The 24,129-nt window shown below is 38.6% G+C and overlaps 1 protein-coding gene across 1 annotated transcript in view; it reads left to right on the forward strand.

Moving 5' to 3' along the window:
• Positions 1-24,129, forward strand: part of LOC150085960 (dynein axonemal heavy chain 8-like) — a 1,559,705-nt gene that overhangs the window by 1,113,961 nt on the left and 421,615 nt on the right. Inside the window, exon 65 of the mRNA XM_090374756.1 lies at positions 9,244-9,459. Coding sequence (XP_090230882.1) covers positions 9,244-9,459 — 216 coding nt within the window. The remainder of the gene's footprint in view (positions 1-9,243; positions 9,460-24,129) is intronic.

Below are 24,129 nucleotides of genomic sequence, written 5' to 3' on the forward strand. Positions count from 1 at the left end.
TCTGCACTTTTTCTATAATTTCTTTCTTCTTTTCTATGCTCAACCAAGTGTGTTTCTTTCCTGAATTATTCTGCTGTTCACTTCTCTTTGGACCCATTATCAAATTTCACTCAAAAAATAAATAACTGCCAAAGCACAAAATTTTTTACTTTATGAGAAATGCAGAATTATAAATTAGCACAAACAACTAGAGCAAACTTGAAGTCAGACTACGATTATTAACGAGATAATGTTGTCTCATAACTGAGGAAGAATTGACCTGTAGCTATCTTTGAGGGTGGCAAACGTAGCTGAACGAATTGAGGGATCTATTCCCGCTTTATCTATCATTGGTTAAATGTTACTCACGCTCTTTAATACCATTGGTTAAAATGTATGAAGCAGCCGTCACTATTTAGTGCTATTTAGTAACGTTAAACACAGTTATGTAGTCCAGCAAAGAATTCTGTCGTGCAATATCATGTACCGTTTTCGCTGGCCAGTGAAATCTGACTGTCGAATTGTGAGGCACCACCTGTATACACAGACTCCCTCAGCTCAATTACAGCAATGCAAAACCCCTCCTACAAGGTTCATCCTGTGATAAATCAAATCAGAAGTCTCCTATTGAAAATTGAAGAACGTCATCAATCAGTGACTTTTGCTGGATCCCAGCACATTTGTGAATAAAGGGGAATGAACTCACTGACAAAACTGCTAAAAAACCATCAACTTTTGATTTAACCTCCATCCGTGTTCCTGCATCTGACTACGATCACATCGTACAAAGAGCATGTCTAGTGCATTGGAAAGAGCTATGGCACACCCAAACCAATAATAAACTCTACCAGTCAAACCAATAATGAACTCTACCAGTACAGGACCCAAACCTTTTAACACTCTAGTATCAAAACAGTGCGAAGAGAAGTGCGACTTGCACAGGCACAAATACGATATACGTATCTGACTCGCCTCCATCTATTCACAGGTGAGGCTCCTCCTCAGTGTCCATGCTGCTCAGCACATTTATCAGTGAAACATATCCTGATTGACTGCCAACAGGAGAGAATATCCATCCTGTTTTCCCTGACAAATATGGAGGAACCTATGACATTAAAAAATATTATTGGTAATGAAGCAAATATCAATGAATTTTTCTCTTTTATGAAAAAAATTGAATGCATCATAAATTCTGAAAGATCTCGTTATAAAAACGAACTCGTTACAACTGAATTTTGTTTTTTAGCATTTCACTACGAATAGACGCACTATAGCCCCAGCAGCATCATCAGCCATTTTCAATCCACTGCAGGATGAAGGCCTCTCCAGCATCTTTCCAGTTCCTTCTGTTTTGAGCACTGGCCATCCATTTACTACCAAAAAACTCATGAATTTCATCTATCCGTCTCCGCCTTTGTCTTCCAGGTTTTCTTCTAGCTCCTCTTGGGTACCATTCTGTTATTTTCTTAGTCCATCTGTCATCATGTCTTCGAGCTATGTGTCCTGCCCAAGACCATTTTAATTCTTTAGTTTTGATAAGAATGTCCTTTACTTGAGTTTGCTACCTAATCCATGTGTTTCTCTTCTTATCTAACAGTCTGATTCCCAATATAATTCGTTCCATTCTTCGCTGTGTAGTTCTCAGCTTCTCTTCCATTCTTTTGGTGAGTGCCCAAGTTTCACTTCCATAAGTCATTGTGGGAAGTATACATTGGTTCATTATTTTACGTTTCAGACAAACTGGGATATTGCTCTTCAGTATGTGACTATATTTCCTGAATGCCATCCATCAAAATTTATTCTTCTCTTGACTTCCAGCCATTTGTCATTATTACAGCTAATAACTTGTCCCAGATAAGTATATGACTCCACCTTTTCAATTACTGCTCCTTCAATCATTATTTCCCTTTCCGTGGCATACTTGTTCATCATTACTTTTGTTTTAGCCATACTCATCTTTAGTCTAAAATCCTTACTAACTGTGCATAACTGATTAAGATTTTCCTCTAATTCTTTGGGATCGTGGCTTATGACCACAATGTCATCTGCAAATCGTAAATGGTTTAGGTACTCTCCGTTCACATTGACTCCTTTCTGCAACCCGTCTAATCTTCTGAAAGCTTCCTCAAGGTAAACAGCTTCGGAGATATTGTGTCTCCTTGTCGAACTCCTTTCTTGATTTTAAATTTCCTACTGTCTTTGTCTAGTCTGATAAAGGAGGTAGCACTCTCATATATTTTCTTCAAAATCATAATATATGGGCCCAGCAGCATATGCACCATTAAACCTCCATGACACACACACTCAACTTATTCTAGAGGTAGAAGGGATCGAGAGAGAGAGAGAGAGAGAGAGAGAGAGAGAGAGAGAGAGAGAGAGAGAAACAAACCCTAGGGGATCTGGTAAGTATAGGCTTGGCATACCCAGGGTCCTGAGCTCAATATCATCATTCTTCTCTTCCTTGGTGATTCCCTTCTACTTCTCTCTCTCTCATTTGGCTGGTGCAGCAAAAGCCTTAGGCTTCCTTGCACTATATGGCTAATGATAATAATAAATAATAATAATTTTTTGAGTTTCACTATGAAACTCATAAAATTGTTTCTTTAGAATTCTAACTCAAAAGCATTTCAGCTATGAGTGCATGTTAAACTGGAGTTTGAAGTGATCTACCATTAGAATTTGATAAGCTGTAATAATATTAATCAGGTTCCTGATGTGGGTTTAATATTATCAACATTAAATTCTGCAGACAAGTATCAGCCATTAAATTATCCGTATTTCCAATTGTTTTTAAATTTCACTAAAGGGAACAATATGGTAATATCACTAAGATTTGTGAAATAAGTAAATACTAAAGCACATAACAAATATAGCACATTACTGCAGTTACAGTTCAACTTGACAAGGTGTGATTTTGCTCCTATGTACCACACCACTTAATATTCAAGAAAAATGGGAGAAACGGGTTACTACCACATTGGGCAATATTTTTGCAGCGAACACTAAGTTTTCATTTATATTTAGTTGTTTTATTGACTTAACCGTTAGACTAAATTATTTTCTATAAGCAGATTTATAATTCTAGCCAAGCTCAGTGGTTTAAGAAAAATATATACATACAATGATAACCCAGTAAACTGGGTTATCATTGTATGTATATATTTTTCTTAACCATGGACCCCAGTACACTAGGCCCATTCATTACAACTCAGTGGTTTATTTTGAATTTAGATAGCGATTTTGAAAGTTAATCCTTAGTGTGCGTAACTTTTACATTCGTAACTTGGCACCATTGTTATACAATACGGAATACCATAAAGTTTCCATATCATATAAAACTAGATAGCAAAATACGTAAGAGTTTATTAGAAATCTGTTAGATTAGTATAATATTATCAAAAAGATTTATTAATTTTATTAAATTTCATTTTTAATTAAAAGAGCAGCAAAGCAGCGTTCACAGAATAGATAGAGTGGTGTGGCTTGTGGGAAAACCGGAGGAGGTGATGCTCGCACGCATAACAGTCTAAAACAATGCGTGAAATGTTTGCAGCTATCTAGAAGAGGACATGATCTAGCAAGGAGGATGTCTTTGTGCATGCTAGATGCAGAGACCGTGAAGAAATTAGGTGCCAACTAAGCGTTCTGATGGGCATCTATGAGAGTTTGAGGTGTAAGATAAATGCCCTAGAAGAAATTAGTATGAGGGTCCCATCAAGCTCTCAGCTGCCCAACTCAACGCCACAGCTCACTCTTATGCATCAGGCAACACAGCGGCAATCTCCAAGGCAGAATGCGCTGGTTGCACAGGAACTAGTTATTCTCAGTGACTCTATTGTGAGGGAAATGGGGAATATAGTTGAAGAATGAAGATGTAGGGAATACCCCCATAAAACTCCAAACTCTTCACATGGTGTCATATCAGAGCGGGACTTACTTCGTGTCTCTGAAATGAGAGACCCAAGGAGTGACAGCTGTCAAGAGAATATCGATGCAAAAGGATGGGAATCTCATCCCTAACCGAGTTCTCATCCTAACATTCAACACCCCCACAGCCTCCAACTTCCATAAAGGCAGGCTACTTAAACTTCCCAGTGAGGATCTACATCCTGAACCCACTGACGTGTTTTAAATGCTAAAAGTACACTCACTCCCAAACATCTTGTCACGGCTCCCCTCGCTGTGGTGCTAAAGATCATGAGAGCAAGGAATGTTTAGCTTCTAAGCCAAATTGTACTAATGCCGGAGTGCACCCTGCATACTCTTGAGTATGCCAGCAGTGGAAGGACGAAAAAGAAATTCAAAAAATAAAAACAGAGCTGAACATATCTTATCAGGAGGCCAGAAAATGCATCCAGCCAATAAATAGAGCCAAGCCTCATACACCCAGATAGCTTCTGGGAAGAGTACCATTGGAACCCAGACTGATATGACAGTTCCACCAAGGGTATCACTTACTCCCATTGTGTGCTATTTATTAAGTTCCCAAAAATCACAGTCAGCTGTTACCTATATCCATACATCCTAATGCTCCAGCACTTCCAAAACACAGTACTAAAGAAACTCCAAAGAAATTGGAGCAGCCACCTATAATCCAAGAAACAATGGATGTGGAAGATAAGGAGGTACAGGAAGAATCAGTCCTGGAACTCTTTGTAGAATAAGAAGAGATAGATACGGGCCAATGCCCAATCTTTCCAAAGAAAGAAAAATCCAGGACTGAGAAAACAAAGCCCTCAGCCCTTTAGAAGCCACCAGACGGACCAAATAAATCTAAATAACGTGTACATTTAAATTTATACAATAGAATTGCCATGGATTCCATAGAAATAGTGATGACATCAAAGCTCTCCTGAGTAAGCACGAGCCAACTTGCTTTTGCTTACAGGAGATGTATTTTAAGGCAAACAAGGATTCTTACTTGCTTAACTGTTCGGTTATTTGCAAAGACAGAGCTGGGGATGGACCTGCCCATGGAGGAGTTGCCATCCTTGTGGGTAACCACACCCCCTTTCAAGCTATGCCACTTACCACCAACCTAGAGGCTGTTAGCAGTTCATCTTACAGTAGGGTTCCTCTTAACAGTTTGTTCCATTTATTTACCACCTGGGAACGACATCCCCCAGGCTTGATGATCTCATTAAGCAACTGCCACCCCGTTTTGTATTATTAGGGGATTTCAGTTGACATAATACTTTGTGGGGTAGTTCTGATATCAATAGAAGAGGTTGGATTATCGAGCGATTGCCTGAAAATAATGATCTAGCCCTTCTAAATGTGGGAATATTTCGTCGGTACCCCACCAGATATAATTTAATACCCTTCAAATGTGCCTGTGCCAAAGCATGTTACAATAGACATCAAAGCCAAAAGGAATCTTGGATCCAGTATGCATGTTCCCTCACATGGCCTGCCAATCCCAAAGCTATCTGGGAAGAGTACCATCAGAAAATAAAGGGCAAATACACATTACACCCTTCATTGATCCTTGAACACATAATGGATGTACAATTGCAGACCTAACTGCAATTGCAAACACTGTTAGGGAGACATTTGCTAAAGTGTCTTCAGAAGCATCACCCCCCCACCCCCGAGTTCCTGGCCCTTAAGCAAAGATCAGAAAAACAGCAACTGAAGCTGTCTTCATATGGCAGGGAGGAATACAATCAGCTTTTACACAATGGGAGCCTTTTACACAAAGCAGCACTCTCCATATCCAAAGCAAGTGTTTTGGGCCAGATAGTGTCCATTATGAGATGACTAAACATCTTTCACCAGAATCCATGAATCTCATGCTCCGTCTCTATAATAGAATCTATGCTGAAGAGCACTTTCTGGACTAATGACGTACGGAAAGGCAACTGTCATTACCTTTCCGAAACCAGGAAAGGATCCAAAAATACAGAAAGATTACCATCCTAGTTATGTTTGTTATTTGATTTTTAGGAGCATTAGCAACTAAGGCCATATTGCTCTGGGAAATGTGTTAGTCATTCCCTCACCTTTCCACATCCTCTGTATTGGTGGTGACGGGCTCAAATCCCTGTCTAATCAAGAAACGTGTGCTACGCACTGCTGCTTCTTCCCACCTGGCTACGGAGGCACCCATCCTAGTTCTCTGACCAGCAGCTTGGGCAAGGTCCGGGAAAGAATGGTCAGAGCAAAAAGGAATCTTGGATCTGATTTGGTATTTAGAAGCCTTATGTGGTATTTAAAAGCTATCAACTTCCTTTCCAGGACACAGTGTGGCTTCCGATGGAACAGGTCATCACTTGACCATTTAATTCTATTGGAAACATCTATATGTGATGCTTTCCTGAAACATGAGCACCAAGTGTCAGTTTTCTTTGATATGGAAAAAGCCCATGATATGGCTTGGAGATAAAGAATCTTAAAAGTCATATATAACTTTGGTCTTAGGGGACACATTGCCATCTTTATTAAAAACTTCCTCTCTAATCGGTCTTTCCAAGTTCGTGTAGGATCCACACTCTCTCAGCCATTTTGTCAAGAAGAGGGAGTTCCACAAGGATCAGTTCTAACCAGTGGTGTATTCCAGTCAGAGCGATATTCTGGTACTCTTTTCTAAATGTCATAATAGAAAATCATTAAATTTATACACCTAATATTATGAAACAATAGCATAATCAATGGGGAGGGAGAAATATCTATTTTTTACCCATTGCTACTAAAAATATATATTAATAGTAATCTTTAAAATTAATAGATTTCTTTAAAAATTTATTTAAAAACAAAAATATAAATTTTGCAATGAAACTTGAACGTTTCTTACTAAAGTACAATGTGTTAGATAAAGAGATCCAACGAATGAGATATACTGTGATGTGTGCGAAAGCTGCATTTTGATTTGCCATGAGCTGAACACTAGAACTGGTTGTTCTATGAACCGTGAGTCTGAAATCTGATTCAGTTACTCTGCAGTCAATGTGGAATTGTCATATAGTCTTAGGGAGAACGAGCGTTCTGGTACTATTTTTTTTACGAAAAGTGTTTCAGTACTATTTTTTTTACAAGAAGCATTCTGGTACTATTTTTTTTAGCAGTACACCTCTGGTTCTAAGTGTTATGCTTTTTTGCCATCAAAATAAACTCTATTACTGAACAACTTCCTCCAACCATAAACAGTGACTCCTTTGTACACGACTTTAGCATCTTTCTGCAGTCATGCAATATGATGGTCATTGAAAGACAATTGCAGCATGCCATTAACCACATCAACTCTTGGGCAATGGGTAATGGTTTCAAGTTCTCTCCACAGATGACCATCTGCAAAAAGATACACTTTTTTCATAAATGGAATCTTTACCCTGAACCAAAACTCAAGCTTGCACAAAATATCATTCCAGTAGCATCCGACACAAAGTTGGATAAGAAGTTGACATTTCTACCACATATCCATTAACTATAGACAAAGTACACAAGGGGATTAAAGAATATATTGACATCTTCAACTACCTCAACCATAATAACAGTATATACAATATTCATAGTTTTGTCATTGCACTCTTTTTGTTCTCCACCACATAAAAAAACTTCCCTTGCCACCATTGCCCCCTTTTTTCCCCCTATTTGATGAAAGGGAACATAAGAGCCTTTTATAGATAGAAACAGCTTATTCGGTAAAACCCAGAAGAATCAACAATTTACAGAAAATCCATTCTGTAAACTTGGATTTTTCTAAATAAAGTTCTGTAAAGAGGAATGAATTGCACACAGGTCTAGGAAGATAATACTGCACCTTTTTCTGATCAAAGCTATTTGAAAACTGTTAATGGATACAGAGATAGAAACGTATGTACACTGAGTGATCACTGAATTATGACCACCCCCTATGAAAACTGAATGCGACCCGTTGACCACGTGAGGTACGAGAGTGCAGAGTTAGTCAACCTACGTAGCCTAGATAAGGTGTCAGTGATTCAGTAGGTCGTAAAATTCTGACCGTGATGGGTAAAAGGAAGGATTTATCAGATTTTGATAAAGGACAAATTGTGGGTGCTTGACGAGCTGGTACCTCAATTTCCCCAAACAGCTGAACTCGTGGGGGTGTTCGAGAGCCGCCATAGTTGAAGTGTACCGGGACTGCCGTCAAAATGGTCAAACAACGACCCAACAGCAAAACTGCAAAGGTAAACAAAAGGTTGATGTTAGAGGTGAGCGCCGGGTCTGACAACTCATACAGGTGAACAGGTGCAGCACTGTTGAAGACTTGACTACCCAATACAACATGGGCCAACCCAGAACAATATCTGGCATGACCATGCATCGCACACTGGCAAGTATGGGCTATACCAGCAGACGACCCCTATGGCATTCTTTCCTAACCAAGGTTCATCGTCATAAAAGACTCACCTGGTGCAAAGAGCATGCAAGTTGGACATTAGAAAACCGGAATAAGGTGTTTGTTTGTTGTTGTTGTTATTTGGTTTTTAGGAGCATTAGCAGCTAAGGCCATATTGCTCCGGGATATGCGGTGGTCATTCTCTGACCTTTCCGCATCCTCCATATTTAGTGGTGACGGGCTCGAACCCCGGTCTTGGAATAAGGTGTGCTGGTTGGATGAGTAATGTTATTTAATCCACACCATGGATGGTTGTGTACGGATTTGGCTTCAACAACATGAGACTTGATCATCATGCATGGTATCAAAAGTGCAGGCTGGTGGAGGTGGTTGTATGGTGTGGGGCATGTTTCACTGGCAGGAACTTGGACCACTGGTGCATGTGTAATAATGTATCAGTGGTCTCCACTATCACCAACTGCTTGCTGACTGTACATCCTGCTCTAAGTTACACTTTTTCCCGAATAGCGATGGTGTCTTCCAAGATGACAATGCGCTGAGTCATCGGGCATTTGTTGTGCAGGAATGGTTTGAGGAACACAGTTCTGACTTCCAGCTTATCGATTGGCCTCCAAACTCCCCTGATATCAATCCCATAGAGCACTTGTGGGACACTATGGAAAGGCATATCAGGTGTCTGGATACTCCAACCACCTCCATACCTACACTGCTGACTGCATTACATGCAGGTTGGTTGGCCATACCTTCCAAACGCTTCCAACATCTTGTTAAATCAATGCTGCATCAGATAGCTGCTGTACTGAGGGCAGAAGGAGGACCTATGAAGCATTAGGTAGCTGGACATAATTATGTGATCACTCAGTTTTTATCATATTGTGTTTTTGTATAAGAAGAATAATTAAATCGGTTTATACATTAATATTCTAAAATTTGTAAAACAGGTAATGAGCAACACTGCTTTTCTGTCTCAATTACAAGTATTCCCCAAAGATACCATAAATGAAGAAACAGTAGAACTTATGGAACCATATTTACGAATGGAAGATTATACCCTTGAAACTGCTAAGAAAGTTTGTGGTAATGTGGCTGGTTTGTTAGCTTGGACCAGAGCTATGGCTTTTTTCTATGGTGTTAACAAAGAAGTGTTACCACTAAAGGTGAATTCTTTGTTTTTAGTTTTATTTCTTTTGTTATTTATGCTTTAGTTTTTGTTTCTTTATTTTTCAAATTTAAAATACAGACAAAAATAGACATTAAAGAAAAAAAAAAGAAAATAGTAAGATGAGTAAAGAAACAAAATAAATCACAATGTGTCTGTGTGTGTGTGTGTGTGTATATATATATATATATATATATATATATATATGTGTGTGTGTATATGTGTATATTAATTATACACAAACGTATAATTTAATTTATATTTAAAAAATTAAAAATAAAAATATATAAATATATTGTCATATAATACATAACCCTTGTGTTGTAATAGTGAGTCAGCCATCAGAATTGCAGAAAAAGACGACAATACAGAGCCTCTATTTCTAATGTAAAGCACATGTCAAAGCAAAGTACAGTTAAAAAAATGGTGAAATACGGAGAATTTAATAAAATTAAGAATTTAAAATATAAAAGGTAAAGGCCTTTTGATCTTTACCCTTTATGTGAAAGCAGATAAATATGAGTGAGGACACATAATGCAGGCATGTGGTTCACAGTTGACTTTGTGATGTGTATAATTTAATTTTATATATATATGTCCTGAGCTAGATATCATCATTCTTCTCTTTCTTGGTGATATTCTCTCTCTCTCTCTCTCTCTCTCTCTCTCTCTCTCGGTAATTCAGAAATCTTTTTTTTTGACTGGTGTAGTATAAGCCTCAGGCTTCTTTGCATCATAAGGCTAATAATATATAATTTCTTCCTTTCACTCTCTCTCTCTCTCTCTCTCTCTCTCTCTCTCCTTACTCTTTTCTTATAGTTCTATTTATATAGGTGGCCTAGTAGTCAAAGGTGAGAGTGCATTAGAACAAGCTCTTTGAGTGGACTGTGGTTCAAGCTTGCATGACTACTAAATATGATTAATGATTGAATTCATAGTTTATTTATCCCCAAGGGCTCACACCTAGGGTCCTGAGCTGGATATAATCATTCTTCTCTTTCTTGGTGATTCCCTTTTGACTCTCTATCTCTCTCTCTCTCTTAGAGTAACTCGGGAATTTCTTTTTTTTTTTGTCTGGTGCAGCATAAGCCTCAAGCTTCCTTGCACCATATAGCTAATAATAATAAATAATAATAATAATATTTATTTGCTCTTTTTCTATCTTTACTTGTTTTTTCTATATTACTTTGCTCTTTTTTGATAACTCTTATATTCACTTATACAGGGTGTTTCAAAAGTGATGATCAATAATTTAAAGGTGAACTGTAAAAAAAGCCTAGTAAACATGGGTCCTTAAGTGAATCGTTTTCAAGATATTGCACATTTCTAGTTGGGATCCACCACTGACTTGTTTGTTTAGGTTAGGTTATGCTCATTCTCTCCCTTTCCCCTCTCTCAATTCTCTCAGACATAGCAGGCATACTAGTACTTGTCAAAGGATCATCAACATGGAAACAGGTTACAGCAATGAAGAGTATGCGGACATGCACTTCATGTATAGTAAAGCCAATGGCAGTGCACTTCGGGCTGCACGTTTGTACCAAGAAGAATTTCCTTGCCAACGGCAGCCCAACAGGCACACATTCATCAGGATACACAGCACCTTAGAGAACATGGGCGCTTCACACATGGAGTACGAGCAGGTAGACCCAGAGAATAACCCCTAATGTTGAGGAAAGGGTGTTAGAAAGAATAGAACAAAATCCAGGAATTTCGACGAGGAGGGTTGCTCTACAAGAGTGAGTCATAGCAGTGTGTGGCAAATTTTAAATCACCAGTTACTGTACCCTTACCATATCCAGTGTGTACAAAGTCTCAGCAATGCAGACTACTTTCCCAGAGTGAACTTCTGCCAGTGGATGCAATAACAGTGTGTCCTGAATCCCCAATTTTTAAATATTTTTTTCACTGACATTTGGTCCAACGAAAATCCTAATGCAATTCACGAGTCACGACATCGGCAACATTTCTCGTTGAATGTCTGGGCAGGACTACTAGGAGACGGTCTAATTGGACCATACTTTCTGCCAAACAGGCGAGCCGTACTTTCAATTCCTGTAGAATGTTCTTCCAGAACTCCTTGATGATTTCTGAGGACGAGGTTGCCGGTGTGGACGTGCCTTTCTGCTGCTCTTGAACAGAGAAGTTTTTTCTGATTTATTTTCTGCTTTATTAGTTTAAATTGACATATTAACTTATTTTCTAGAGTAGATTTATATTCCTATTACGGTACTTAAGTTTAAAGTAACTTAGATAGAGATTTTGTAGGTATTACTTAGTATCGGAAAGGGTATCAAATACACGTGTTTACCATTTGTAAATATCCGCCATTGTTACGGGAAAATTAATCAGTAAAATCTATTAATCTTGTCGAACTTCATTGGCAATTAAATTGTACTTTTAACTATACATATAACCACTTAGGTTATGTAACATAAATAATTAGTAAAAATAAATAATTAATACATAACTTGATACGGAAGTTATATAAAGGGATTTCGTAGATAACACTCGTTACTCAAACATAAATATTTCGTAGATAACACTCGTTACTGAAACGTAAATATTCCGTAGATAACACTCGTTACTGAAACATAAATATAGCGTTATAACTGTGTTTGGATACAAGTTTAGGATTTAATTTTGTACAGAAATTGAAATTTTATTGAAAGTAAATCTAAATCATGACTCAAACCAGAGCAGCAAAGCAAAAGGCTCAAGCTAATGGGAATACTGTGGCCCAGGGGAGAACTGAGGGGGGGCAGTTGTCCTCTGAATCACAGCCTTTTAAGATGCACTATTTGCTTGATGTTTGCGGAGCAGTCAAGTATGGGACATGATACTGCCATGGGGGATGTCTTTGTATGTGTGCGATGCAAGGAGTGTAAGGAGATCAGGCGACAACTCAGCGTTGTTATGGGCCTATATGAGAGCTTGAAGGACAGGGTGGATGCCCTTGAAGGATTACAAGTGAGGGGCCCATCAAGCTCTCAGCTGCCCACACCAATGCCAGAGCTTGCACTTGGTCATCGCGCAACACAGCGGCAACCCCCAAGGCAGAATGCGCTGGTCCCAAAGGAACTAGTAGTTGTTGGTTACTCTATTGTCAGGGAAACGGGAAACATGCTTTGTAAAAAGGATAGGTGGAACAGGACCAGGGTATGTCTGCCAGGGGCAAAGGTTGATGACGTTGTAGAGCGGATATCATCTTTTAAGGACACAAAAGGTGATATAGTTGTACACGTTGGCACTAATGATATTAAGAGGAGGAGACCGGTAGAATTACTTAACAAGTACAGGTCACTGATGAAAAAAAGCCGTGAATTGGGGTTGAATTTGAAAGTGTCTGCAATTCTGCCCAGACACGATAGGAGGGAGTATATGATGAGAGCCCTGTCAATCAATTCAGCTCTGGAAAGATTGTGCAGGGCTCAAGGGGTAGGTTTTGTTAAGGGGAAGTCTTGCCTGACCAATTTGATTGGATACTATGATGCAGTCACAAAAGAACTGGATGCAGGGAATAACTTTGATATTATATACTTGGATCTTAGAAAGGCTTTTGATACTGTTGCACATGGAAGACTGCTGCACAAATTGGAGCAGTGTGGCATTGGAGGCAAATTGCTGCTATGGATAAAGGGGTGGTTGAGGGGGAGAAGACAGAGAGTGGTAATCAATGGACACTGCTCATCGTGGACCAATGTTATTAGTGGAGTCCCTCAGGGCTCAGTATTGGGTCCTTTATTGTTTTCTGTATTTATAAATGATATTGATGATGGTATATCAGGCTTAATGTCCAAGTTTGCAGACGATACGAAGGTTGGCAGGGTTGTCAAGGACACTACTGACACTATGCTACTGCAACAGGATTTGGAAAGGTTGAGCAGATGGGCTTCGAGGTGGCAAATGAAGTTTAACATTGACAAATGTAAAGTACTACATATGGGAAACAGCAACCCCAGAGCAACGTATCAACTCTGTGGTACTACACTGACAGTGGTAGAGAATGAAAGGGACCTGGGGGTGGTTGTGCAGGCAGATATGAAGTTCTCTGAGCAGTGCAGACGGGCTGCAAGAGTAGCTCATGGTGTATTGTCAATGATATATAGGAATTTTTCTAGCAGGGATAAGGAGGTGATTATTCCCTTGTATAAAGCAATGGTCAGGCCACACCTAGAGTACTGTATACAGGCCTGGAGGCCTCATTTCAAGAAGGATGTAGAGCTGTTTGAACGAGTACAGAGAAGGGCAACTAGATTGGTGAATGGGACAAAGGGGTGCTCTTACGAAGAAAGGCTTAAGTTTTGCGAATTACAGTGTCTGGAAACTAGGCACCAGCGAGGTGATCTGATAGAGGTGTACAAAGCCTTGAATGGTTTAAGCATGCTCAATGCTGATGGGATTCTTCCTCTTGCTCAGAATAATCACCTGAGAGGGCATAAATTCAAATTGAGGAAAGACAGATGTAGGATAGATGTGCAGAAATTTGCCTTTAGCCAGCGGGTGGTTGGTAGGTGGAACAGACTTCCATCCCTTGTCGTGGAAGTTGATAGCCTAAATAAGTTTAAGGCTCAGCTGGACAGGTATTTCGAACGAACAGAGGGGTGAAGTGGAAGTGGTTATTTTTATTTATGTTACTTTCTTGTTTTTTTTTTGGCTGATGCTGCATAAGCTTGCTTTCTTGCATCAAATGCCTCTACTAATGCTAATTCTAATGATGATAATCTTCAGCAATGCCAGAACATGTGGTTTATGCATGATGGTGCATCAGCACACGTTGGGACTAGTATCTAACTAGAAGGTATGGTCAACGGTGGATAGATAAAGGTGGGCCTGTGATGTGGCCTCTCAGATCACCAGACTTAAATCCTATGGATTTTTGTATCTGGGGTCATGTAAAAAGCTTGTTGTACACTTGTGACATTAACACAGTTGAGGAATTGCAGCTCTGGTTGAAGGAGCTTTTTAGCAAATCAGAAATGACCCAGGAATGCCTGAGAGGATTTGCAACTCGATGCAGAGAAGACTACAAAGCTGCATACGCATGCAAGGACAGCATTTTGAACACATTTTGTAACATCCTGTAACATATAACATCTGTAAAATTCTGTAGCTTTGAAACCAAAAATTAAAAATGTATTATCTTATGTTTAATAAAACCACCCTTAGAAAAGGATTCACAGCTTTTTACTAAACTACTGCTCCCATAGTCAGTGGCTAATCTTAGCAGAAAATGTGCATTATCTCAAACAGTTAATTTGCGGAACAATGTTCATTAGGACTTTTTTGCTTATTGCAGTTTGTGCTTTTCACCTTTAAATTATTGACCATCATTTTTGAAACACCCTGTATATACTCAGTGTTCACTCAGTTATGACCACTACATTCATATTGGACTATGCCGCATAGCTCATAGCATAAAACGCCGAACAGCTTTATACACTAGAGCAGTGGTATTTTGCATCTGGTCATGCAAATCAAAGTGATAAAGTAACAGTTGTGGGATGCGGCAAAGATATCACGGAGTTTCAAAAGGGGATGATTGCAGAAGCTAGTGCGTCGGGAGTTTCCATATTGAAATGGCATATCTTATTGGTTGCCCATATCTCAGTGTGGTCATGGTGTACAAAGAATGGTGTCAAACTACCTCCTGCCACAGAACGTTCAAGGAATATGCAAGCTGGATGTTCCTGGTGAGCAAAAGGTGCAGAACATTGTATGGGCTCAACAGCAGATCACTATGCAACAGTTGACATCACAATACTATATAGAGAATACAAGAACAGTATTCCAAATGAAGATTTGCTGCACACTCAGATGTATAGGGTTTCATAGCAGATAACCCCAAGACACTGATTAGTGTCACTGGCAAATGTTGTGGTGCCTACAATACACTGGTTGGACACTGGAGAACTGGAAATGAGGGTCCTGGTCGAATGAGTCCAAATACCTGGTGCAAAATGCCAACAGATGCCTTCATGTGGTGCAAGCAACACGAGTCCATGAACCCGTCATGCGTGGTGCCCACTATCCAAGCAGGTGATGGCAGTTTCTTACTATGTGGCATGTTTTACTGGAAAGAACTAGGACCCCTAGTGCATATGGATTAATGTTTCACTGGTGGGGTCTACTTTTAGAAGACCATGTACAGCCTGCCATGTTGCATTGTTTTCCTGACAGAAATGGAATCTTCCAAGAGAATAATGCAGCATGTCATCAGGTTGTTGTTTTTATTTGGTTTTTAGGAGCATTAGCAACTAAGGCGGCGCCTCCATAGCCAGGTGAGCAGGAGCAGCAGTGCATAGCACACGCTTCTTGATTAGACTGGGGTTCGAGCCCATGAGCCACCAAATATGGAGGATGTGGAAAGGTCAGGGAATGACCACCGCATATCCCCGGAGCAATATGGCCTTAGTTGCTAATGCTCCTAAAAACCAAATAACAACAACAACAGCAACTAAGGCCATATTGCTCCGGGGATATGCGGTGGTCATTCTCTGACCTTTCCACATCCTCCGTATTTGGTGGATGAGTGGTTCGAGAACACAGTGAAGATATCACCTATCTTGATTAGCCTCCAGATTCACATAATCTCGATCCAATTGAACACCTGTGGTATGTTTAGGAATGGAAAGTGAGGCATATGGACACACAACTGTCGTTTGTTCCATTAACCCCAGGGGCTCACATCTGGTGAGTATGGGCTTGGCACAGCCAGGGCCTTGAAAAAAAAAAAAAAAAAAAAATCAGATTTTTTTTTTTTTTTTTTTTTGGCTGGTGCAATATAAGCCTCAGACTTCCTTGCACCATATGGCTAATAATAATAATAATAACACTTTGGAAAGTCTTGCAGGCAGCTTAGCTGTAGATATCTATCAATATGTCCTCAGACATCTAGTGGAGTCATTGCATAGGCAAATTGCAGCTGTTATCCACACATACAGTGGCCCAACATGGTATTAGGTAGGTGGTCATAACTCAGTGATCACTGAGTGCATATCAGTTATATTCTTTATGGTCATCAAGTACTTTCTGTCTGTCAGTCACCCCTCTCTATAAATAATTTTCTCTTTTCCTTTTTTCATTTTCTTCCATTTTGCTTTATATAATATTTTCTTTATATACAAACATAAAATATACCCTAAGTATGGAAAAAAATGCGTGAACTGCTTAGTGTTTGCATATTTTTTCAGGAAGTGACTAAGCAAAAAATATTGTTTAGAATTAGAAAAATTTAGAATTGCATTTAACATAATCTATATGCATTTTGTCCCATTAAAGAAATGATCTCTCATCATTTGTCTCATCACTTGAACTCATTCACTAGCCTATTTTTGGCAGATAAAATATACTTGGTGTATTTCATATTCAAAAACAGTAAAAGTTGTAAAACTTAAACTAAAATTCGTACTGATGTATAATTACATCAGTATGAATTGTAGTATTATTTCTACAGTATAATATTCACTTTCGGTACCAACATTATTTTTTAATTAGAAAAGCTTAGCCATAAAAAAATTCTTTACAGCACCATATACATAATATAACACCCGTTGCTATGGTAAATAAAGACTGAAATGAGTGGTTCTTATACAGCTTCTGTTAGAACATGAGAGACCTGGAAAACAAGGTGTTATGGATTACAAGGTCTCTTAGGGCCCTCATAAGACAGGCACATAGGCTGTGTTAGAATTACCAATAACAGGAACAGATGCATATATACATGGATATACACTAGAGCTAGGAGTGTAATAAACAAATTTGAAAAATTTCAGTACCCGTTAACTCACCAAATGTGGACTTTGTAAGGATATCAGAGACATCATTGCAACATAGACATAAGGGATATAAATATGGCAAATAAGTGTACAGAAAGGATAGACAGTGCAGGGGAGGGATGTACTTTTGGTTAAGAAGCACAATATGAGGGTGACCAGTGCAGTGATGGATCAATTTGGTATGACATAATCACTAGCGAAACAAAAATAAGATTAGGAGTGGGTTATGAGCTAAATGACTTTGATAACTATAATAAAAAACTAAACAGACAAATAGAGTAGGTTCCGAATATCTTATAATGTGGGATTTTAACTTTCCAGATATTGACTGAACTTGTGGGTTGGTCACTCACACAGCAGCTGTAGATTTATTGGATAACTGTTTTCTTCACCAGCATGTTAGAGAAGCAACAAGAAAAAGCAGTACTCTTGATCTGATTTTTAGCAGTGACTCTTCATGCATTAAGAATCAGCAGATAAAAGAACCTTAGGTGACATTGATCACATTTTATTGATATAGGATTTACTTTAAGATGTAACTACTACTGAAGGTAAAAGGAAGGAATTTTAAAACATTGGTAGTAGACAAATTTTAAATTTCCTTCAGGGACCAACTGATATTATTAATAACTGCAAATTCTAAATGGGAAGCCTTCATGGATTCTTTGCTTTTGCTAACACAAGAAGAAAAGGGATGGTCTGCATTCACACATGAAGAATTGTTTAGGAATCGAAATACTGGAAGTATACCAAGTTATAACTATAAATGATAAATGGTTTTTTGATAACTGAGAAAAAATGGAAAAGTGGTTTTGATGGGATCTATCCAATTATATTAAAAGAAGCAGCAAAACAGTTAAGCAAAAACCCTTAGCCATAAAGTTATCCTTGGGTTCATGGAAGGTTCTTATGGATTAAAGATGTGCAAATGGCTGTCAATTCACAAAAGGTTATCAAAGGGTGAATTGAGTAATTACAGACCTATAAGTGTGACTTCTGTTTCAAGGGAAATAATGGAATCACTGGTTAAAGAAGTAATGTAGGACCATCTAGAGAGGAATGCAGCTATACATAGGAATCATAGCATGAATTTTTTAAGAGGCAGTCTTGTCTGACCAATCTGATTCGATACTGTGAAATGGTAACAAAGGAACTGGATGCAAAAAATTATTTTGACATGACATAGGTTTCAGAAAAGTTTTTAATATTGTTTCACATGAAAAACTGCTATGCAAATAGCAGTTTGGCACTGGAGCAAGTTGCTGTTATGGGTAAGGGGATGTTTGAGTTTAAGAAGGCTGTGGTTATCAATAGGCACTGTTCTTCTCAGATGAATGTTATTAGTAGAGTGTCGCAGGGTTCAGTGCTAGGCATATTATATATCAAGCTTAATGTCTAATTCTGTAGATAATACAAAAGTTGACAGAGTGGTTAATAAGAGTAATCACAGTGTGCTACTACAATAAGATTTGTCAAATGGGCAGAGACATAGCAATTAAAGTTTGAATTAAGGAGTAAAATTGGGAAAAGAATGTGAAGAACCTAAAAGAAGCATCAAATTATTTGAAATGGAAGTCTGAATTAATGAGCCAATCTAAAAGGAAAGAAGCTATAACTGAGAAAAAGAAAAATAATGATTAATAATTTACAAAGAAATAGCATGGATCACATTGAAGGCGGAAAATAATTTGATGATATAAAAGCATAATAATAAGAGAAAGAAAAATGGTTAAATTATAAATTTTGAAATATTTGATGCAATGTACCAACAGACTGCATTTCTATGCATACATAAAGTTATGGAAGAAAAAAAAAATAATAATGAAAGGAAACTCTATAGTAAACTAAAGAGAGTGAAGTAAGGTAAAATAAAAAAATAATAAATTAAAAGTGCAAAGAAGAGGTAAAATATGAAGTAATAGTAGGTTGGCGATTATAAGTAATTTTCAAGTGGAAATTTTGTATTTCAAAAATATAACATGGAATAAAACATGGTAAGGAAAGGGAAAAAAGATGAATAAAAAGTGGCGAAGTTAGCATAGCAGAAGGAAAGTAAGAGTGTTCACATTCTCCTCAGGTTGCACTAATAGCTCAGTGGACATGTGTGTGTGTGTGTGTATATACTGGTTCAGGGTGGTTCCCAGGCAAATGCCCATCTCCACCTAAATCATTTAAAACAGAAAATCTGTAAAGTGGACCTGATAAATAAAAAGATAGCTAAGAAATAAGAAGACAAAACATATTTTTGAAAAGAGAAGTAAAGTAAAAAAAAAAAAAAAAAAAATTTTAAGTTAAGTTAAGTTCATAATCTAAGCTAAGTTAAGTGTATAAACAAGAAATTTTGAATAGGAAAGAATAAAAGTAAATATAAGAGAGATGTTTGTGAGTGTAGTATGTTGTTTATGTCAGGTCACTTTGCCATCAGAAAGCAGCTGAACTCTTCAACTGCAATCTGATGCCCGTCCCTGGCACGTGGAGCCGGACCTGGTTCTGTCTTTAAAAGCTGAAGCACCAAAGCGCAATTAAACACTCAACAGAAAGAGTGCTAGACTGTTGAGTGCCAGCTGAAAAAAAAAAAAAAAAAAAACCACTTAAGTGGTCCATGCTCAGGAGCACCAGACCCGACCAAAAGCTTCCAGGTCTGAAGGTCCCAAGCCCTGATGCAATCAATGAAGATTCTCGTTGTAGACGGCCAATTCAATGTCCGTGAGGTTTCGTATGATAGATCTTTTAGGGAACACAGCATTTGCATACTCTTGTAAGGCCTGAAAGTTGTTAACTCCTTGCACCAATCTATGTACGTTATCTTCATTAAAATTAGCTATCTGTTTTCCCAAAAGACACCGTTCAGCATTATAATAAGGACAAGAGAACAAAATATGCTGCCACGTCTCTGCCGCTCCACAAGAACACCATGGATCCGGCTCCAACCCTCGAGAATACAGTTTATCTCTGATCGACCCATGACCTGTTAGCAAAAAACTGGTATACATAGACGGACAGAACCACGACGACACCGGTTTAGTAATGGCAAAATCTGCCACAGGAATGATCTTCCTGGTTATCTCTCCCACCTCTGAAGAACTCCACCGTGCTCTCCATATTCCGAACAACCCAGTCCAAATTCGAAGTTTCTCCTCCTTAACTATAGCTGTAAGATTCAATGACATCCCTAGATATTGTGCAGGAATACCCTTCCGCATCGCATACATCATTCCTCTATAGACCACATATAAATCCAGAGGTAACAATCCAGCAATCACCTGAAGTGCCACCGTAGACACAGTCCGTGGTGCAACGACATTAACTTACATTGGATTCTGGCCTTGAACACATCCGCAATCCATACACCGGCAGCATAAGCAATAATTGGTAAAAAGATCGTCTTGTAATATAAACTCAGTTTTTTTACTAAGACCCCATTCTCTTCTTGAAATTCGTACAACTGAGTAAATAAACTTCTTTATTTTGTCATTCAAATGTGCAACATGTAAATGGAACCTCATCCTATCATCCAGTATCACCCCCAAGTACTTAATGTTGGACACAAAAGGAATTTGCCTTCCGTTTAACACTACTCTAGGTGGGCGGTTATAACTAAAATGATTTTTAAATACCATGAATTTAGTTTTTGTGGATGAAATTTTCAACTTGTTCAAGGCAGCCCAATCAGCAAGGTCCACCAAAACTTCCTGTATTCTATGCTCCAACACAATTCTGGATCCACCCGGGACCCCCACAATCAAATCATCCGCGTACGCCACACGGAAACAACTTATAGCTAGAGACTACTGCAACCACTGATCCAGTACGGCATTCCAAAAAATTGGACCCAGCACTGATCCCTGTGGACATCCTCGGCCTACATAATAGCTATACATTAGGTGCTTCGCACATACCTTTACCAATCTATCTCTAAAATATGAACGTATTACTCCATATAAATATCGGTCACAGCCAGACCTCCTCAAAACACTCAGAAAACGAAGAGTAGAAAGCAAAGAGAAAAGTTATTATTAGCCATATGGTGCAAGGAAGCCTGAGGCTTTTGCTGCACCAGCCAAAAAAAAAAATAAATAATAATAAATAAATAAAAAAATTTCTAAGTTACCCTAAGAGAGATGTGGAAGAAAAGAATGATGATATCCAGCTCAGGACCTTGGGTGTTCCAAGCCCATACTCACCAGATGTGAGCCCCTGGGTTATACTTAGTCAAGCTATGGGGGTAAAAACTCAACCTCTTAAAGACGACCTTGGCTAAGAGAGTGTTAGTAGAAAAAGAAGCTAATACTATGTTCCTGAAATATATAATGTTTTAGGGAAAAAAATTTATATCATTTGGAATGTTGAAAAATATAAGGCCAAAAATATAAAACTAAGGAATTAAAAGTCTACAGGGATGCATTACACTTAAATAGAAAGGGTGCAAGAATATTTGCTACTGCTATCGAGGCAGTGTTAGGGAGGTCGGAAAACTGCTGTATTTGGGAGATACATAGACTAATAAATTAACAGTAGCCGCTGGCAGAGGTAAAAGTGATTCTTGTACTGCTTCTATTGGAATGAGCAGCAGACTGGAAAACAAGATGCAGAGTACATCAGAGACTGCTGGGAGTCATTGCAGTACAAGTAAACATATGGGTTATGTTAGGGTACCTAAGAATAGGAACAGGTGCATGTATACTTGCGTGTACACCAATGCTAGGAGTTTGGTAAATAAATTTGATGAATTTGAGGTATTGCTCAAAACATCAAAGGCAGATATTGTTGGGATATCAGAGACGTGGTTTTACACAGATATAAGGAATGCAGAACTGGAATTTGGGGAGTGCAATATGTACAGGAAGGATAGGAAGGGAGGAGGGGTTATGCTATTAGTTAAGTAACATAAAATCCTAGGAAGTGCAGCCAGTCGACATCGCTGGCCAGTACAATGTCGAGTCGGTTTGGTGTTTGGTAAATAAATTTGATGAATTTGAGGTATTGCTCAAAACATCAAGGCAGATATTGTTGGGATATCAGAGACGTGGTTTTACACAGATATAAGGAATGCAGAACTGGAATTTGGGGAATGCAATATGTACAGGAAGGATAGACAGGATAGGAAGGGAGGAGGGGTTATGCTATTAGTTAAGAAACATAAAATCCCAGGAAGTGCAGCCAGTCGACATCGCTGGCCAGTACAATGTCCAGTCGGTTTGGTGTAACATAGGCACTGGTGAATCAAAATTAAGAGTAGAAGTGTGTTATAGGCCTAATGAATCTGATGAGTATAATGAGCAATTGTGCAGAAAAATAGAGTGGGCCAGTAAATCAGAGTATCTTATAATGGGGGATTTTAATTTCCCAGATATTGACTGGAATTTGTGGGTTGGTCACACACACTAGCAAGGCTTTTGTGGATTTATTGGATGATTGTTTACTAGAGCAGCATGTTTGGGAGGCAACTAGAGGGCTCTTGATTTGATTATCAGTAGTGATTCTTCGTGCATCAAGAATCTGCAGGTAAAGCAAACACTAGGTGGCCGTGAACACAGCATGCTGAAGTGGGATTTACTCAAAGAGGTAACTACCATCAGAGGTAAAGGGAAGGGTTTTTGCTTTCGTAAAGGCGATTACGGAGTTCTGAGAAACTATTTAAATTCTATATGGTGGAACAAACTGATGATGTTACCAACAGCAAATTCAAAATGGGAGGCATTCAAAGAATTAATCTTGGAAGCTACTAGGCTATACTTACCAACTAAGAAATCTTGTTCAAGGTTTAGGCCTAAATGGATGTCAGATGAACTAATGAGACATGTGGCAGAGAAGAAAAATGCATGGGATACATATAAATTAATGGGTGACATGGAAACCTACGATAGATATAAGCTGGTCTGTAACAAAGTTACAAAGGAGGTTAGGCAGGCGAAGGCAGATTACGAGAAATCTTTGGAAAAGGATGCAAATGCAAAGAAAAACAGCAAAGAATTCTTTACTTATGTAAACACTAGAAGGAAGGGGATGAATCAGATTGGTCCACTTGATATTGATGGTTCAACAGTTAATGATCCTGCCCAGGTAGCTAACAAACTAAATGAGTATTTTTCATCTACATTCGGACGTAAGCTGATAATCAAATTAAGGAGTTATTCAGGGAGGGGAATTAAACTCTGGCAGTGAGCTAGATGATTTTGTAATAACTGAGAGGAAAGTGGAAGGAAAAATTGTTGAAGATAAACATTAGAAAGGCACCAGGGGTGGATGGGATCTGTCCAGTTATATTAAAGGAGGTAGTAAAGGAAGTAAGCAAACCTTTTGCCATAATTATGAGAGTTTCTTGGACTCAGGGGAGGTACCCATGGACTGGAGTTGTGCAAATGTGACCCCAATTCACAAAGGAGGATCAAAGGGTGACAAAAGTAATTATAGACCTGTTAGTTTAACTTCTGTTCCAGGGGAATTAATGGAGGCAGTGGTTAAACAACCACTGCAGGATCATCTAGACAAGACTTCAGTTATAGCTCAGACACAGCATGGTTTTGTAAAGAGGAAGTCTTGTCTGACCAAATTTATTGGATACTATGGTGTGGTCACAAAGGAACTGGATGCAGGGAATAACTTTGCAGATATTTGGATTTTATTTTAATTTACCTCTTTAATTCACATATTCACCTCTGGCATTCCCATCCCTGAATAACTCCTCATATGTGAATGTGGATGCAAAATACTCATTTAATGTGTTAACTACCTGAGCAGGATCATCAACAGTTGAACCATTCATATCCAGTGGACGAATCTGATTCCTCCCCTTCCTTTGAGAATTTATATAAGTCAAGAACTCTTGCTGTTTTTCTTTGCATCCTTTCCCAAAGATTTCTCGTAATCTGCCTTTGACTCCCTAACCT

Source organism: Mastigoproctus giganteus, chromosome 5 (assembly GCF_048544385.1).
Source record: "Mastigoproctus giganteus isolate SK-2022 chromosome 5, ASM4854438v1, whole genome shotgun sequence".
Taxonomy (NCBI): domain Eukaryota; kingdom Metazoa; phylum Arthropoda; class Arachnida; order Uropygi; family Thelyphonidae; genus Mastigoproctus; species Mastigoproctus giganteus.